Consider the following 20,559-nt stretch of genomic DNA (forward strand, 5'->3'; position numbering starts at 1 on the left):
TCCCGCTCCCAGACAAACACAACAAAGAGAGACAGAAGCAGTCCAAGCCTCTGATAAACGCTTCCACCCTGATTCCTTAAAAACTGTTAGTCTGTAAGAGTGTGTGGCTTCTGACCTAACCCAGTCAGAAGTCCCTCCCAGGTTTGAAATAAGCCTGTTGACTCTAGAGCCACCCTGGTGTTTCTTTCCTTTCTTTAATTCTTACAATCCCAAATTATTTTCTCTAATGATTGTATTATGGGTGAATATATGTTACTATTTAGGAAGTAATAATAAAGTTCATTGTTTGCTCTCTTAAAATTTTGATAAAATGTGCTTAAATGGACTGAGACCTTCTTCCTTTTCTGATCCAAAAAGATAAACTTCATAGCTTTTTTTCCATTCTGACATCCTAAAAAATCTGGAAATCCTATGCAACTATTTAGTTCATTAATAACTTGCTTTCAATTATAAATGTTAACTATGTTTAATTATGGATTGTTTATATTCACTCCCAAAATAATAGGCTTTAGTTATTTTTCTTAATTCTAAAATTTTCTACATGTAGGTATAGTTTTTTTTAATGTATGACATATTTTAGAATCGATTTCCCTATTTTTTCTAACCATAATCTATGAGGAAAGTATGAAAATGCAAAGTTTTTTGGTACATTTTTACTAAATTTATTTACTCTGAATATCTATCAGATTAAAATATTTAGTTTTTGTTGAGACAAAAAAATAGATAAGCATCATTTAAAAGTCTGTTATATTTCTACCTTCTCATTTTGTTAAAGATCCCAATGACATTTTCTAGCAATAGTAAAGTAGGAAAAGGTTTAGTTTCTTACCTGAACAATGTCTCTTTCAGCATATTTTCCTCTAGAGGAGACTCTTACATCATCTCCATCCAATTCAACCATTGCTGGAAGAGAAAATATGATCATTTATTCAGTACATTTTAGCCAAATACTAAAACGATGTGGACAATAAGGAAATCACTATCTATGAAGTAGCAAAATGTCCTACGAAAAGACAGAGAGCATGTTCATCCCTTCATCTCTACATTCCTCACACAGAACTTGACTAAGTGTGTATTTTACAGATAAAGAAAGTGAGCCAAGATCTTGTGTGACCCTTTGAAAGGACAGCAGAGCTAGTCATTGTGAAACTGTCTCTGGGTCTGTCTCTCCATGCTACCAGTTCTAAACTTCCAGTTATATGCTTACACGACTGATTAAGCAAGGGATGTTAATCCATCAAATTTTAACTTTTCTAGTTTAAGAAACTTGGCCTTGGCCGGGCGCGGTGGCTCAAGCCTGTAATCCCAGCACTTTGGGAGGCCGAGGCGGGTGGATCTTGAGGTCGAGAGATCGAGACCATCCTGGTCAACATGGTGAAACCCCGTCTCTACTAAAAATACAAAAAAAATTAGCTGGGCGTGGTGGTGCGTGCCTGTAATCCCAGCTACTCAGGAGACTGAGGCAGGAGAACTGCCTGAACCCAGGAGGCGGAGGTTGCGGTGAGCCGAGATCGCGCCATTGCACTCCAGCCTGGGTAACAAGAGCGAAACTCCGTCTCAAAAAAAAAAAAAAAAAAAAAAAAAAGAAACTTGGCCTTAATAATCATAGAATTTTCAATTACATGTTGAATTTTATTTTCATTGAAACTGTCACAAAGCTGCGTGTGCACACACAGACGCTGCTCAATTTTTTTTTCTCTGCTCTTACACTCATTGGATAAAGTATGCTTTTTCTGATGGATAATATTTTTGTTAATTAAGAAATAATGTCAGCATTTCCTAGATCAGCTGATATTTGGAAATGCTGCAATATAATGGGGCAGCTAGTGATACAGTAATGACGTGCTGTAATTAGGAACATTTCCTATAGGTTATTTTCAGTGAGAATTCTCTAAATAATTAATTACATGAGGAATACTAATTTGTGCTTAAAGTATAATTCCATTACTGATAATTTATTTTGTACACACTTGACATTCACCAGACTCCAGAGAGCCACTTAACAATTATAATTTTGGCCTCATCACCTCTGTCCTCAGCCTCAATACAGCTCAGTCAGCATACAGTCCTCACTTCTTTACGCTTCTCTTCAGTGCTGAATGTATTTGGGCTAAAAACATTGTTTTCAATTTTACCTTTTTACACATGTTCATAAGTCAATGCTTGCCCTGAAATACTACTAGTATTCATAATTAACAGAGAGCTACTTTTCAATAATTTGCCAAGATGTATAATATATATAATTATGTAACATATGTATATTACTAATAAGATAATTATTTCAACACAAAAGCCATTTTTTAATCTCCCCCACTTCTTGAATATGTAAACATAATTCATTATTTCCAATATTTTTAGTAATTCCTTTTAAATGTAAATTTGCCTTTACATTTTTCACATTACTTTGGGACATAAATATACACCAATGGTAATATCCAGTGGTCACAGACACTTTTCCATTATTCTCTAATGTTAATAACTTATAACAATTCCCATTTTATGCTAAAATGGGAAACAAGGATTAGATGATAATCTAGATCTCACATTCCTCAGTTCTCTACAACCCCCATTGGTTTTTGTGAGTGTTTCATTCCTATTAATGGAGAAAAGGACAGTCATTCAGGCAATACTGTATTAGCATGAGGTCCTATAAATATGTCCCACTTTTCAGCATGTCCTTTGGTTTAAAACACTGTAGACAGCAAGAAGCAGAGGCTATGCTTTTGAGAACAAGAAGACAGATGGTGTGTAAGTGGTGGATGGATCAGGTCTACTCCAGGTTTGCAGACCATCTGGTCCTCAGGCACATGAAGATGATCAACTCTTACCTCTTCCTGTAAAGGTGTATGAGAGACAGATCTGCATTTCTTTCTAGCCATGGAAGGCACGATGAAGTTAGAAACCCTTCATTTATCCCCTTTGTCTAACTCAGATCAAATAATGAGATGCTGCTTTAATTTGACTTTTTGATTGCCTTTTAGGTATAAAGAAATCTTGCCTTGAGAAATCTTTATTCGTAATAAGGGTTCTTCTTTAGGAGTGAAAACAAAGTCATTAATATTTTTGTACTCATTATGTTCAAATATTCTCAGTAATTTACTTTGGGGTGTAAATATGCACCAATGAGGAAAATTATGTAGTTTTTAAATGGTCTTAACAACATACAGAGTTAAATTTAAATACTCAAGATTTCATTCTTATTTCCTCTACCTTCAAAGGACAGATGGCAAAATACTGTATTTCTTGCCCATGGAAACAATGTCTTCCAGATTAAAAAATGTGCAGATGTTGGATTTATGTGGTTAGCTCAAGAAATCTGTGATATAGTTTGGCTCTGTGTCCCCACCCAAATCTCATCTCAAATTGTGATTCCCGTGTATTAAGGGAGGGACCTGTAAGCACCACATGTTGAGGGAAGGAAGTGATTGGATTATAGGGGTTGTTCCCCCATGCTGTTCTCATGACAGTCAATGAATTCTCACAAGTTCTTATGGTTTTATAAATGGCAGTCTTTCTTTCCCTCTCACATGCTCTTCCTCTCTCTGCTGCCACCATGTGAGATGTGTCTGTTTCCCCTTTCACCATGATTGTAAGCTTTCTGATGCCTCCCTAGCCATGTGGAACTGTGAGTCAATTAAGCCTCTCTCCTTTATAAATGACCCAGTCTCAGGTATTTATTTATAGCAGTGTGAAAATGGACTAATACAGTTTGCAAGTTGGATTTTGGGCAGTCAGTTTATATGTGTGATACATACACTTACTCTAGAGTAGATTTGGAAGTGCCATGAGAGGCTCCTCTAATAGGAGAGCAGCAATTTGTCTAGTCAGAGATTTCTCTCTATTAAACATGAGTATTCTCTCATTTTCTTTTTAGCCATGAAGAGGTATGTTTTGAAAGGAAAAAAAACTACTTTAGAGAAGCATCTATTGTCCCCAGGCAGAATAATCTACTTTTCTAGTACCTGACCTGAAAGTTTTTGTGTCTCATTAAAACTTCCATCATGGTGAAAAAAGAAACTAGTTGTTACAGGAGTCTAATATCCTGTTCCTATGTTTCCAGAAGAAAATTTCACTCTAATTTCTGGGAAAGCAACATCCCTTTTTATCTACAATTTTCATTCACCTTTCTGCATGAAAAGAGGAACAATTTATAGGGTTACTAAGATTAGAAGAAATAACTGAGCTTGAATCACTCCCATTTGGCACAGCATTATCCTGAGAATGAGTGTAATTTCTCTCTGGCATGCTTAATAGGCAAAACTCGACTTCTATAAAGAGAAGTCCAGGAGATAAGAGAGATAATTTAATCTTTGGGGGAAAAAGTGATGAGAATGTGATTGTCCACACGTTAACCCAATGCTCTCAAATTCTGCATTGGTAGTAATAAAGCTGATAGATTGATCAGAATGATACTTGCATATGTTTTTTCCAGTTAGTTCAGGACCTGAGAAAGAGAAATGATGAATTATCATACCTTAAAAGCCTAACAAATTTACTGAGAACTAAAGAAAGGAAGAAAATAAATAGCTGTTGCTATTGGATGAGGGCAGCAGCCAAACAGCTGTGTCTGCTACTCTGTATAGAAATACACACCAGGAAGGGTCAGTGGCTTTGCATTTATGAATCAGGTGTTTGGACTCTCAAAAAAGGAGAATTGATTGAGGTTCACCATCTCTGAGGTGATATGCCTAATGGTGGACTTCCATAGGAGTCTGAGAGACCTGAAACATACCCATGAAAGATACATCCTTCAAAATTCCTGGACACTTACACACTCCCAAGACAAAACTAGGAAGAAGTTGAATCCCTGAATAGATAAGTAAGAAGGTCTGAAATTGAGGCAGCAAGTAATAGCCTGCTAACCAACAAAAGTCCAGGACCTGACAAGTTCACAGCCGAATTCTACCAGAGGTACAAAGAGAAGCTGGTACCATTCCTTCTGAAACTATTCCAAACAATACAAAAATAGGGAGTCCTCCCTAACTCATTTTATGAGACCAACATCATCCTGATATCAAAACCTGGCAGAAACACAACTAAAGAAAATTTCAGGCCAATATCCATTTTGAACATTGATGTGAAAATCCTCAATAAAATAATGGTAAAGCAAATCAAACAAACAGCACATCATAAAGCTTATCCACCACGATCAGGTCGGCTTCATCCCCGGGATGAAAGGCTAGTTCAAAATACGCAAATCTATAAATGTAATATATCACATAAACAGAACCAAAACAAAAACCACATGATTATATCAACAGACACAGAGAAGGCCTTTGACAAAATTCAACAAACCTTCATGCTAAAAACTCTCAGTAAACTAGCTACTTGGGAGGCTGAGCCAGGAGAATTGCTTGAACCCAGGAGGCAGAGGTTGCGGTAAGCTGAGATCACACCATTGCACTCCAGCCTGGGTAACAACAGTGAAACTCCATCTCAAAAAAAAAAAAAAAAAAAAGAAATTATCATTACAGTGAACTAGGAAACAGAAGCATGGGAAAGAAATTTTGCTATCTACCCATCTGACAAAGGGCTAATATCCAGAATCTACAAAGAACTTAAACAAATTTACAAAAATAACCCCATCAAAAAGTGGGAGAAGGATATGAACAGACATTTCTCAAAAGACGACATTTATGCAGCCAACAAACATATGAAAGAAAGCTCATCATCACTGGTCATTAGAGAAATGCAAATCAAAAGCACATTGAGATACCATCTCATGCCTGTTAGAATGGTGATCATTAAAAAATCTGGAGACAACAGATGCTAGGGAGGATGTGGAGAAATGGGAACACTTTCACACTGTTGGTGGGAGTGTAAATTAGTTCAACCATTGTGGAAGACAGTGTGGCGATTCCTCAAGGACCTAAAAATAGAAATCCCATTTGACCCAGCAATCCCATTACTGCGTATATACCCTAAGTATTATAAATCATTCTATTATAAAGACACATGCACATGTATGTTTACTGGGACACTGTTCACAATAGCGAAGACTCGGAACCAACCCAAATGCCCATCAATGATAGACTGAATAAAGACAATGTCACATATACACCATGGAATCCTATGCAGCCATTAAAAAGGATGAGTTCACGTTCTTTGTAGGGACATGGATTAAAACTGGAAACCATCATTCTCAGCAAACTAACACAAGAACAGAAAACCAGACCCTGCATGTTCTCATTCATTGAGTGCTGAACAATGAAAACACATGGACACAGGGAGGGGAACATCACACACTGGGTCTTGTCGGGGCATAGGGGAATAGCATTAGGAGAAATGCCTGATGTAGATGACAGGGTGGTGGATGCAGCAAACCACCATGACATGTGTATACCTATGTAACAAACCTGCATGTTCTGCACATGTGCCCTAGAACTTAAAGTATAATAAACAAAAAAAGATACATCTTTCAAAGGCAAAAACAAATAGGTAGCCAAAGAAGAAAGCATGAGTTATTTTAGCCACCAACTGGTGAAGTTTGTGAATCACAGTCTATCACTAATTAATGCAGATTGTCAAGTGCACGAAGCATTGACAGGAAAGGTATCTTAGCCTTCCTGTCCCCAGAAAAGTGTCTGAAATTAATGCCTGAAGTGCAACTCAAGCAGATGCAAATAGAGATAGAGAAAATATCAGCAGAATCGGTGTCAGTGAGGGATAAATGACTTCTGCCTTTGAAACTCTAAGATGATAATGCTAGAAAGGATGACCAGCCAAGCACAGAATCTAGGGAGTCCAGGGTCAGCAATACAACTTGCCTGTGGTGCTTTATCTGGGATGGACAGATCTGTATTATCCTTATTGAGGAGAGACTAGTGATTAAATACGTATCACCCCAGTGATAATTATACTCTAGGTAGCCACCGATGTGCCCAAGCTAACCAGTAACTTACCAAAGATTGTTTCAAACATTCTCAAAGCATTCTCATTTCCAAAGCCTCAAGCTACATAAGCTGCCATTATTAATATTAAAATCACCTGAACCAGGTGAATGTTACATGGCTGTGCACTTGCTGTCTAGCACAGAGTTCTGCTTTTGGTCTTGAATTTCATTTATTCAGAAAATATAACTTAAGTGAGTCAAAACATGGGTATATGATAAAGAGGAATTTACGTGTCTCCAGAAGAAAAGATTGCAAGGGAAATAGTGTTGTTTCTTTTTTGTTGTTAAAGGCTCTGTGATTTTTTTTTTTTTTTGGTAATTGTACTTTAGGCTCTCTTAAAGGAATTTATCAGATGACTAGGAACACACTATCCTTTAAAAGATTTACCTGGATCACGTGTTACACAAGCATTGCCTCCTAATTGGCATTTGAACAAGGCCAGACCTGAATAAAAACCTACCCAGCATGCCAATGCTGGTCAGCTCCATTTTCATTTTACTTTGCTCTTCCACATGACAAAACTTCTTCATTTACAAGGCTAATGTCTGTCAACTAGCTAGGGCCTGAAAACCCTTTAAATTAGCATATTATGCTTATGTTAACATTTCTTTTCACAACCTAATGATTTATTAATTTAGCATTCATCCTTGAAGGGTTTTAGTGAACCCAGAGTGTGTTTTGCCTTGGGAACAAAAACTCAATTTATCACTCTGTCAGTCTTAGGAAATACTATTTTGAGTACAAACTAGCTCTAATGAAATGGAAAGCTACATGTTGAAATAATCTATAAACTAGAGAGATAATATCCTAGTCAAAAGACAGGATCTTTTAATTGGCACACCTTAATAGACACAATCACAAGCTATCTATATATATGTCTCTATATGGACACATGAACATTATATACAAACCCAAATACAGTCACATCCTTCTACAGAGACAAGAATGGCAGAAACCTAAGAGCATGTCACATCAGATTAAATTCCCAAGGAGTATTATTAAAATTTTACTACTCACCATCAAATTCTGCTGGTCCAACACCTACTATAATTATTGACATTGGAAGTTTTGAGGCCTTCAAAGAGAATACACAATTAGATTTCAATTAAGAAACTGAGTTCTTAAGAAAATAATTAAAGACCAGGCATAACAACTCACACTTGAAATCCCAGAACCTTAGGAGGCCAAAGGAAGAGGACTGCTTGAGACCAGGAGTTTGACACCAGCCTGAGCAACATAGCAAGACCCCATCTGTACCAAAAAAGAATTAGCCAGATGTGGTGGTGTGTGCCTGAGGTCCTAGCTACTTGAGTTTGAGGTGAGAGGATCACCTGGGCCTAGGAGTTCAAGGCTGCAGTAAGCTATGATCATGCCACTGCACTCCAGCCTGGGCAACAGGGTGAGATCCCGTCTGAAAAAAAAAATTGAAAAAGGAATAATAAGCAAATATAGCTGGAATTTTATTTAATATTTTTTCACAGCTGTTAAAATGTGAGCACAGTCAAAATGATGAATACAGAATAGTATACTTGATTCCATTCTTATCCTTTCCAAACTCTCTGTACACATTAATCCTGAGGGACATTATTCAGAGAGAACCAGCCCTGGGTAAGATCAAATAAAAGGTAAGGAGCATCTACTTCCACTTGCTACTCTCAGAAAAAAACTTCTAAGCTGGCTTTGGGTATCTTTGTCTTCTTTTCGTGTTCTTTCTCTTCCAAAAATATTTCCATTGCTAAAGGGGGAAAGTGGTACCCTAATCTACCTCATTTATACCCAAGGTTAGAAAAAGCAATTTTCACAGTGAGTGAGCAAACAAAAATGATCATTATAGAAAGTTGGTAGTTTATGCACTAAATATCCTTGAGATTTTGAGGGAGACTAAATACTTCATGTTTTTCCATAAAACGTATCACATACCATCACTTAAATAATTTAATGGTAAGACTGTGAGATAGATCCAGCAACAGACACATAGAACACTACAACAACCACATCTTTCTCTATGAAGGTCACTGAATTATGGCTATTTCTCAGGGCATCATGTCCTCTTAGTTAAGCCTAAATTACTAAGGCCATATTTTAAAATGCGTATCAATGCAATTCATTCCTGCAGCCTATTTCATCAAATGCGTACTTCACGCCAAACACTTCTAAACCTAGAGACTGGTGAGTAAAAACTATTACTTTACAGATTATCATCTAGTAAATATAGATTTTATAGATTAGTAAACAATCTAACCCTAAAAAACCAAACACACAATTAGGAATTATAATGAGCAGGATGGTTTTTTAATCAGTTACTATCCAGTTCTACAGAAACAGCAATTAGCTATTTTAGTTCTCCTCCAACTAGAATGCAAATATTAAGAAATAATCTATACAAATCACAAGATTGTATACAAATAGATCAAACTAACAGAGGTAAACACACCCATGCCTGTGAAAGTTATGCTATTTATTTATTTTTCTTTAGGCAAGATTTTTTTTTTTTAACTCAAATAGTCATATCCCTTAGCTTGGTCCCCATGGATCAATGGTACAGATGTATATGCATAGTCTGGATAAGGTTAAGAATGCAATCTGCCTCAAAGGTGTAGGGATTTTATTTTATTGTTAACTAAAATAGACTCTAGTCTCTAAGTAGCATCATGTTGTCACGTAGTCTGCCCAATACTGAGTGACCCCACTTACGTTAACTATGGACTCCTTAGTCTGGGCCATATCTGAGATAACACCATCTGTAACAATCAGAAGCACAAAATACTGGGAGCCATCCTTTACAGAAGAAGCATATCTGAAAGGCAACAAAAAGGTAGGGAAAGTAAAACAGTTTCTATATGTGATGGTTGGTAATACAATTTGGAAAAGTTACCTTTTTTTTTTTTTTTAATTAAAGGCTTTGTTACTTTAAGGTGATGCCGAAATCAAGTAGGAGGGGTTCAAGATATATATATATATATTTTGAGACAGAGTCTAGCTCTGTCACCCAAGCTGGAGTATAGTGGCGCAATCTCAGCTCACTGCAACCTCTGACTCCTGGGTCCAAGTGATTTTCCTGCCCCAGCCTCCTGAGTAGCTGAGATTACAGGCCCCTGCCGCCAAGCCCAGCTAATTTTTGTATCTTTATCAGAGACGGGGTTTCACTGTGTTGGCCAGAACGGTCTCGAACTCCTGACCTCATGATCCGCCCGCCTCAGCCTCCCAGCCACCGTGCCTGGCCACACATTTTAATCTCAATAAAATATCTGAACATGTTAGAATTATATCTTATGCAAATTCTCAAATACACAATTATCTGAAATAACACACTAGAATAACTGCAATGTCAGTGCCTGCTGCTAAAAAAGCTATTGCTTTGATGGTGCTTGTTCTACATGTTGGCACACTGTTGCACTTTGCAAGTAAATCTACATTTTAAATCAATGTTGCACTACCATTTATTCTTCTAATTTAGCCTTTTATTTTAAAGTACTGCCATTTCTTCTAATTTAGTTTTTAATTTAAAAAATATATAAAATAATTAACATGCTACAGAAATGGGTGAACTAAAAATTACAAGCTGGCCACACCTCAGTACTTTTTCTAGGAGGTGACACTGACATATAGACTCAGATTCAAATTATATTATAAAGGTATTAGCGAGGCTTGCTTCTTAAAAGAACTTGATGGGGAGTCCTTTTATAGATTGCATAATTAAGTCTTATTATTAAAAGCCAGCTGTCTTTTTTGAAATATAGCCTATCTATAATTTATATCTTAATATTACTATGATATATCTGAGAGAGAGGTTAACTTTGTCAGTGTAGTAGAATTCAAACACATTTCTTTTGCATTTCTTTGAAATAAGTTTCTGGGATTGTTTTTGTAAAAGCTCATATCTAGTTGGCTCAGATTCGTGGAATATTCTTTCAGCTTATTATTAGTTCACAAGAATAGAGAGGGCAAGAAAACAAGATAAACTGAATTAGGGATGTTTCATTTAAGTAGTTCAATTATGATTTACACAATGTTTTAAAACTTAACAATGAATAAAGGAATGTATTTAAATATTTCAACCCAAAGTAGCACAGCAAATTTTATGTTACCAAGTGTCACCCCAAACTACTTTTGACTGGGCAATGAAGGGATCACTGCATGCACAAAGATAGAGAGCTTTGTTACACTTTCTTCTGTGTCTTTACCTCTACAGCAGAGATAAAAAGGCTTAACGACGGAGGGCATCATAACACAGTGATCTGGAGTAAGATTATTCTGGTTAGAATTTTAGCTCCACCACAAATGACCCCTATGTATCTATTTTATCATCAGCAAAATGGAAATGGCACTACTGTCACCTCTTAGAGTTGTGAAGATGAATAATCCACATTATAGCATTGTACACGTTGCTAAAGATAGATCATGGTCTCCATAAGATTTTACTGTTTTTATTTTATTATTAATTGTGCAGATTGAATAAAGCATAACACAGGAGTGAATTTGAAAATTAGTTATGAGAATTCCAAGATAAAAAGTTATTTCCTAAAAAATAAAAATTCATTTTGGATAGTGATCTGGATTTAGAAGGTTCTCAATATCAGAAAAAAACAGAAAAAAATTACAAATGGCCAAAAGGTAGAAAATGATAAATCCCCCGTAAAAACTGAAATGTGACAGCCTCAAAACAAGTACCTAATTAGGCATAGGAAGCAAAAAACTAATAGGAAATAATGAATACATTTAAATCAAATGAAGACATTTTCATGACTGAAAAGATTTGAAATTTTCATTGGTATATTAATTTTTGAAATATTAAGCTGGTATAATATACCAGCACATTTATTTTAAATTACTTAAAATTATGGATGAAGAATTCTAGATGAATAGAAATTTTTTTTAAAAAAATAACAGGAATGTAAAAAGGTTAACACCATACACAAGAGGAAAACAGACTAATCGGGTTGGTTAAAACCCCATTTTTCAAACTGCAGTCCACAAAACCATTATTTTAAAAATATTTTTCTATTTTAACAATATTTAAACGTAGTGTTATAGACATTAGACATAGTATTCATTTTAAATCTGGAAGGCCCTAAAATTCTTGCTAAGAATTTAAATTTGTTGTCTATTTACAACATGATGGCAATGTGTTTGTTTTGGTCAGAAGGATGATAATGCTTATGTGTCAATTAGACTGTAAATCCCACTTATTTAATCAAAGATTATATATGTGGTTAATATCTACCATCGAATGTCTTTAAAGAAGCTTCATCCAATTAGTTGAAGGCCTTAAAAGCAAAAACTGGTTTCCCAGAAAAAAAGGATACTGACATAAGACTGCAGTATGAAATCCTGAGTTTCCAATCTACCAACCTGTCCTATAAATTACATTCTTGCTATCCCTTACAATTGCACAAGCCAATTCCTTAAAATATATCTCTATATCTTTATGTCGATGTTTATATTTCTCCTACTGGTTCTGTTCTCTGGAGAACCCTGGCTGATATATTAGGTGTTAATCACAATCACATTTCCACAGGTCATTAAGATTGATTAAGCATTATCATTTAAAAGGGTCTTTAGGCCAGGCCCAGTGGCTCAAACCAGTAATCCCAGCATGTAGGAAGCTGAGGCGGGTGGATCACTTGAGCCAGGAGTTGGAGACCAACCAGCCTGGCCAACATGATGAAACCCCCTCTCTACTAAAAATACAAAAATTAGCTGGGCATGGTGGTGCATGCCTGTAATCCCAGCTATTCAGGAGGCTGAGGCATGAGAATTGCTTGAGCCCTGAAGGTGGAGGTTGCAGTGAGCTGAGATTGCATCCCTGCATTCTAGCCTGGGTGACAGAGACTGTCTCAAAAACAAAAAAAGGTTCTTTAGTTTCTTATTATAACTTTGTTAACTAAAATGAACTTGGCCAGGCACAGTGGCTTATACCTATAATTCCAGCACTTTGGGAGGCCAAGGTAGGTGGATCATCTGAGGTCGAGAGCTCAAGATGACATTGGCCAACGTGGCAAAACCTGTCTCTACTAAATATACAAAAGTTGGCTGGGCATGGTGGCAGGCATCTGTAAGCCCAGCTACTCGGGAGGCTGAGGCAGAAGAACTGCTTGTTGAACCCAGGAGGCAAAGTTGCAGTGACCGGAGATGTGCCACTGCACTCCAGCCTGGGCGACAGAGCAAACAAACAAAAAAAACCTTCATATAGTATTCAGATAATTTAATTAAACAGGGACAGATATCTCATATATCCAAAGTATTCTGGTTTATATTTGTATATGCATATACGTGCATGTGTATGAATAATTCACAAGGAATAATCACTCCCTTCAGTGTGGAAAAGATCCACATGTAACCACAGTAGTGTCAAATTAGTACTACACATACGCGAGGAATGATATAGGCCAGAAGAAGCAGTGAATCTGTGACTGAAGGGTAGTACATTTGGGAGAATGTAGAAATGAGGTTGGATGGGTTAGTACCGGTTGAATATTGGATGTTCTAGCAAGCAAGTTAAACCGTCTGCACTTAAATTTATGACAAGGCATCAACAGATGTTGAGTAGGATTTTACATCATTTGAAATGCTGCTCTCCAGATAGCTCTGGGAAAGGAGGACTGGAAAGGCAGGAAATCAGAAATAGGAGCTGGAAAGCCTCAAAAAGCATAGAAAACCTTCAAATTTTGTAAATTTAATGCTTTGAGTCTTGTCTATTTTACACCATAGTTATCTCATTAATATTATCTAGCAAGTCAAACAGATCAGAGATACATAGATATGAGTCCTAAAAATGAGCTTAAAACTGTTATTCTTAAGAAGAATAAGCATTCTTTAACATGCTTATTTGCAGACAACATGATTGTATATTTAGAAGACCCCACTGTCTCAGCTCAAAATCTCCTTAAGCTGATAAGCAACTTCAAAATTTCAGGATACAAAAATCACAAGCATTTCTATACACCAATAGTAGACAAACAGCCAAATCATGAGTGAATTCCCATTCACAATTGCTACAAAGAGAATAAAATACCTAGGAATACAACTAACAAGGGATGTGAAGGACCTCTTCAAGTAGAACTACAAACCACTGCTCAACGAAATAAGAGAGGACACAAACAGATGGAAAAACATTCCATGCTCATCCTTGGGAAGAATCGGTATCTTGAAAATGGCCATACTTCCCAAAGTAATTTATGGATTCTATGCTATCCCCCTCAAGCTACCATTGACTTTCTTCAAACAAGTGGGAAAAAAACCACCTTAAATTTCATATGGAACCAAAAAAGAGCCTGCATAGCCAAGACAATCCTAAGAAAAACAAAACAAAACTGGAGTCATCACACTACTTGACTTCAAACTACACTACAAGGCTACAGTAATGAAAACAGCATGGTATTGCTAACAAAACGGATATATAGACCAATGGAACAGAACAGAGGCCTTGGAAATAACACCACACACCTACAGCCATCTGGTATTTGATAAACTTGACAAAAACAAGCAATGGGGGAGGGATTCTCTAATAAATGGTGTTGGGAAAACTGGCTAGCCATATGCAGAAAGCTGAAACTGTATCCCTTCTTTACACCTTATATAAAAATTAACTCAAGATGGATTAAAAACCTAAATGTAAGATATAAAAAAAAACATAAAAACCCTAGAAGCAAACCTAGGCAATACCATTCAGGACATAGGCATGGGCAAAGACCCATGACTGAAACACCAAAAGCAATAGCAACAAAAGCCAAAATAGACAAATGGGATCTAATTAAACTAAAGAGCTTCACAGCAAAGGAAACTATCATCAAAGTGAACAGGCAACCTACAGAATGGGAGAAAATGTTTGCAATCTACCTATCTGAGAAAGGAGTAATATTCAGAATCTACAAATAAACAAATGTACAAGAAAAAAACCCCATCAAAAGTAGGAAAAGGATATGAACAGATACTTCTCAAAAGAAGACATTTATGCAGACAGCAAACATATGAAAAAAAAAAAAAGCTCATCATCACTGGTCATTAGAGAAATGCAAATCAAAACCACAATGAGATACCATCTCATACCAGTTAGAATGGTGATCATTAAAAAGTCAGGAGACAACAGATGCTGGAGATGATGTGGAGAAATAGGAATGCTTTTACACTGTTGGTGGGAGTGTAAATTAGTTTAACTATTGTGAGAGACAGTGTGGCAATTCCTTAAGGCTCTAAAACTAGAAATACCATTTGACCCAGCAATCCCATTATTGGGTATATACTCAAAGGATTATAAACAGTTCTGTTATAAAGACACATGCACATGTATATTTATTGTGCCACTGTACACAATAGCAAAGATTTTGAACCAACCAAAATGCCCATCAGTGATAGACTCGATAAAGAAAATGTGGCACATATACACCATGGAATACTATGCAGCCATAAAAAAGTCAAGATCATGTCCTTTGCAGGGAAATGGATGAATCTGGAAACCATAATGCTCAGCAAAGTAACACAAGAACAGAAAACCAAACAAACACCGCATGTTCTCACTCATAAGTTGATGTTGAACAATGAGCACACATGGACACAGGGAGGGGAACATCACACATTGGGATCTGTCGTGGGTTGGGGGGCTAGGGGAGGGATAGCTTTAGGAGAAATGGCTAATGCAGGTGATGGGGTGATGGATGCAGCCAGCTATTGTGGCATGTGTATACCCATGTAACAAAACTGCACATTTTGCACATATACCCTAGAACTTGAAGTATAATTTTAAAAAATAGATACATGGAACTTCCTATTGTACTGGAAGGAAAAGATAACTCTTAAGAAGCCATATCTTACTGTTTTTCTTAGTTTTTCTCATGTAAAAAATAATAAAGCATTATTGGATCATGGCTCATTTTCAAGCAGTCTTAAAGATTTGTACCAGCAGGTGCTCCTATATTCAAGAACTTACAAAATGCTGTATAAAACATAAAAAATGTCATAGAACACTGTGGAGCATTTGGTTTGAAATGTATATAGAAATGCACCTAGAAATTTTATATCTAATATTTAACTTTTATAATAGATATATACCAGGAAAAGTTATGAAATTACTTGGTAAGCACGGATAAGGACCTTCCTAATAATCAGCACAAGTTCCCACAAAATAAGTCCTGTCATTTTTCTCTTTTTATAAAAAAGTGATCTCTATGGTAGTTTGGCAGTTGATTATAATTTATCTTGCATTAATAATGTATTATATTCTGCTATATTTAACTGCCATCAGTATATAGTATACATGACATTACTTACATAGGCTAGTATAATAAGCTATATATCATTAGTGGATTATGAAATCAATTTTGGGGGTCAAGGTTGCATTTTTAAAAAAGAGAAATAGAAAAGAACAGGTGCCATAGAAATAAAGATAAAACATAAAGTACCATTTCATGAATAACTTTTTTTTTTGGGGGGACATATATGTACAAGATTAAGATGTATTAATGCAATTCGTATTTTAGTAGAGATTGCAGATGAAAATGTCTGAAAAATTCAAGCCAAAGGGTCACACTCAGACAACAGTCATCAATGTATCACTGTCAACCTGAGTTGGAGTTCCACGGGGAAGCTGCACTGGGGTAAGCCCTGGGTGTAAGGGATATTTTAGCATTTTGTCGATGTCCCAGATAATGAAAAGTAGAGCGCACTATAGTTGTTGGTAATATTCATTAGAGAAGGTGGTAAAGTACCAGAACCCTCAGAGAACTGGGGTTTCACATTGCCTTTATACTTGAGAAACTTGAAAAAAAAATTCGGTATTTTGATGAGTTATGGCTACATATTTGAAAGGATAAGAAATTTCTAATTATCTCTAAGTCAGGGAGTCATAGGATTTACATAGGCCAAATTTTCTAGGGATTTAAAAAGTGTTTAATCCATTTATGTACCAAGGAAAAAAGTAAGTACATATAGATTTATTTTTTACATTTTAACATTTTCTTCAGAATATGTACTTGGAGTCATAAGCATTATATTCTGGTCTCAGTACTATGTACTATATACAGGTAGAGCACTGGGAATTTATAAAATTAGCTACTATATTAATTTCAGAAAGGTTAAAATAATGTGCCCTATATATCACTGAAAGCTTCAAATAGCTAATAGAATTCAGTCTCTTACTATTTCTATGCTACTCATTGCTACATGGAATGTGATATTAGAGATGTATGACTTACGCAGTTGACCTCGCCATTGATCTTATTTTTCTCACAGATGCCTTTTCAAAGAAAACAACATTTTTCTTAGTTGAACAAAGATAGTTGCTAACATAACCCGGTGTATGTTTCTTGAGATTTTAATGTACTCTTCTCAGCAAAGTATCACAATAGTTTGATAGAAACTTTAACGTACATTTTTTCTTCACTTTCTTGGAGGCAAATTAAAAGAAAACAACTTTCATTTGTCAATTCATGCTAACAATAATGTTATGACTTCACCATGGTCCAGTACATCAGAATAAACACCTTGTCTGCTCTCTACTTACCTTGCTACGTGATTAATTACAGGAGCAAAGTTGGTGGGCCCATATAGTTGTACAGATTTCAGACTCCTGTAATAAGCCTCCATGACTCCTTCAATGCCATCACAGTAAGGGTTTTGAGGGTTCCCATTCTGCAGAAATGTAGGCAAAAACAAAACCACAGTAAAAGAGAAAATCTCTGTGAATATCAATTGAAAATGACAAGAGAATAATACATGTTGATACTCATAAATATTTTTGGAGGAACACTCATTTATAAATTTACAATAGCAAAACAATACATTAAGTGATCAACAATAGATTATGATATATTATGAAGATCATAACACATAATGTGCAATCATTAAAAATCCATACTCTTCAAAAAAATGGCAGAAGAAAATTTTAAATAATATTAAGCGAAGCTGACCGCCACAACATTCTAAAATTAATAGTATCGTAATTTACACAGGTTTGTGTAGATGTGGAGATAGGCCAGAAATCCTAAAAAGAAAACCAAAGTATTAATAGTGGCTACTTCTAGGTGGTTAGATAACTGCTAACTTTCCTCGCATCCTTTAACCTGGTCTACGTTTTTCCAATTTTTATGCAGTAAACATGTATTAAAATAGATAAATAAATGCTATCAATTCAAATAGTTTAACCCAATAGCAGGAAAAATGTAAAATATCTGCCACATGAATAATTTCAGGCCACAATTCATAACTCCAAGTAGAGAAGGAGTCAGAGGGAATATAATTTGGTGTAGGAAACATCAAGAGAATGCAAAAGAAAAGGAATAAAAAAAAATACCCATGTCATTCAAGGGAAATGGAGCTTGCTGATGCTGTTAAGAAGCTCTTATTCTTAACAGTGCCCAGAAAGGCAACTTTAACGGAAGCTCTTATTCTAGGGACAGGACCTGGAAAGGCAACTTTAACCCTGGACACCTAGGCTAGCTTTTTCATACCGTAAATGCTCTGTCATTATTAGGTTTACTTCTCCTAGTCCAGATGATACAAATAACACAAATAAGACCATGTATTAGTTATCTATTGCTATGTAACAAATTACCCCCAAAGTTATACCCTCTGTATAGTGGCTTAAGACAATTAATATTTACTCTCTCATGTATTTTTGAAGTCTCAGGAATTCAGAAGCAGCTTAGCAGGGTGGTTCCTGAGCAGGATCTCTCATGAGGTTGCAGTGAAGATGCTGACCTGGGCTGCAATCATCTGAAAGCTTGACAGTGGACCGGAGGATCTATTTCCAAAAAGACTCACTTACATGGCTGTTGGCATGAGGCCAAATGGATGCTCCATACGCTGCTTGAGTGTTCTCAAAACACAGCAGCTAACTTTCCCCAGATTGAGTAATCCCAAGCAAACAGCAAGGACAAAGCCCCAATGCCTTTTATAAGCCAGCCTCTGAAGTTACACTCCATCACTCCTACTTTAATGCACTTGCTAGAATGAGTTACTGAATCTGTTCACACTTGAGAAAAAGGAGATACCCTCCACTTTTCGAAAGGGAATATCAAAATTATGTGTGTATATATATATATATTTATGCACTAGTGATAGTAACTACATTTAAACATGGTTAGCAATAATTTTAGCATACATATTTTTACCTGAACAAACAATTCTCCTGCCTCAGCCTCCTGAGTAGCTGGGACTATAGGCACACGCCACCATGCCCAGCTAATTTTTGTATTTTTAATACAGGCAGGATTTCACCATGTTGCCCGGGATGGTCTCGATCTCTTGACCTAATGAACCACCCACCTCGGCCTCCCAAAGTGCTGGTTTTATACTAAAATATTTACATATATAACCTTCATAACCCTAAAAATGTAGGACTGCCATTAACCCCACTTTATAGATTAAGAAACCAAGGCAATGAGAACTTAGATACTGTGCCCAGGGTCACACAACATGACTAGGAGAGCTAATATTTGAACCAGGTGGTCTAACTCCAGAGTTCAATTTCTTTACACCACTATGCCACCAAATTATGAGACCCCAAGCTTTCTACAAGGCTGGAATCTTAGAAAACTGAGCCAAATGTTACCAACTATTTCTATTTTATCATTTGGTAGAAAGGGATTTATATCCATTTTTTTCTTTTTGTCTTTTCTTCAAACACTTTATTAACCCTCATGCATTTTTGAAAGCATTAAATAATAAAAGCCCTCTTTACATTATAAAACTGGTTATATAACTTGGCTGAAACAGAATGTAAAAGAAAAGTTTAACATTTAGCACAAAGCAGTTAATGTTTAGTTTTGATGTTAATCTGAGGTGACCTATTTAACCTTCCTTTAAGATTTTATGGTGCTCTTTTCCCTTGATAAGGTATGAAGCTAATTAAAATTAAAACTCATTACTGATTTTGGGCATATAAAAATGTATTATGTATCTATCTTAAGGGAACAGTTACAAATTAGGGTAGTCCTGAGCTACTTTTAATTTTTAGCATGTTGATTGGAGGTTTACATTTTGATGTAACTGTATGTTACCACTATTTCTCTGGAATTGAAACTACAAGGTCATCATTTTTCTCTTCTTTGATAGTGGAAAGGTAATTAGATTTTCTATTCATCATCATGGAATGTTCAAAGCACTGATTTCTGAATTAGTCCTAATACCATAATAAGTTGCTCTATGGTTTCCTCATATGTCTTAGATGATAAGAATACCTTACAACATAAAATTATGCCTTCTTTTTAGTATATGCTCTGGATTATATCAGGATTACTTTAAATACTTTATGGCTACTAAATGAGATTTTCTTCTTAACAATAAAGTTGTAATGAGTTATAAAGACTTTTAAATCTGTGACTTGCGCACACATTTATAGCAGCACAACTTGCAATTGCAAAAATATGAAACCAGCCTAAATACCAATAAGCAAGTAAGTGGATAAAGCAAACTTGGAATGTACACACACACACACACACACACACACACACACACACACACACACAGAAAGGAAGGAAACAATGGCATTCACCGCAACCTGGATGGAGCTGGAGACCATTTTTCTAAGTGGAGTAACTCAGGAATAGGAAACCAAATATTGTATGTTCTCACTTATAAGTGGGAGCTAAGCTATGAGGATGCAGAGCTGTAAGAATGATATAATGAACTTGGAGATGAGGGGGAAGGTGGGAGGAGGATGAAGGACAGA

General features: G+C 36.0%; 1 protein-coding gene across 4 annotated transcripts in view; it reads right to left on the reverse strand.

Moving 5' to 3' along the window:
* The window catches only part of CPNE8 (copine 8), a 244,308-nt gene that overhangs the window by 8,973 nt on the left and 214,776 nt on the right, over window positions 1–20,559 (reverse strand). For all 4 annotated transcript variants that reach the window (XM_003926648.4, XM_074403057.1, XM_074403058.1 and 1 more), the window contains 4 exons: window positions 17,392–17,519; window positions 9,588–9,690; window positions 7,911–7,968; window positions 830–903 (listed from right to left, as the gene is read on the reverse strand). In XM_003926648.4, the coding sequence (XP_003926697.1) occupies window positions 830–903; window positions 7,911–7,968; window positions 9,588–9,690; window positions 17,392–17,519 (363 nt within the window). The remainder of the gene's footprint in view (window positions 1–829; window positions 904–7,910; window positions 7,969–9,587; window positions 9,691–17,391; window positions 17,520–20,559) is intronic.

Source organism: Saimiri boliviensis, chromosome 7, assembly GCF_048565385.1.
Source record: "Saimiri boliviensis isolate mSaiBol1 chromosome 7, mSaiBol1.pri, whole genome shotgun sequence".
NCBI lineage: Eukaryota > Metazoa > Chordata > Mammalia > Primates > Cebidae > Saimiri > Saimiri boliviensis.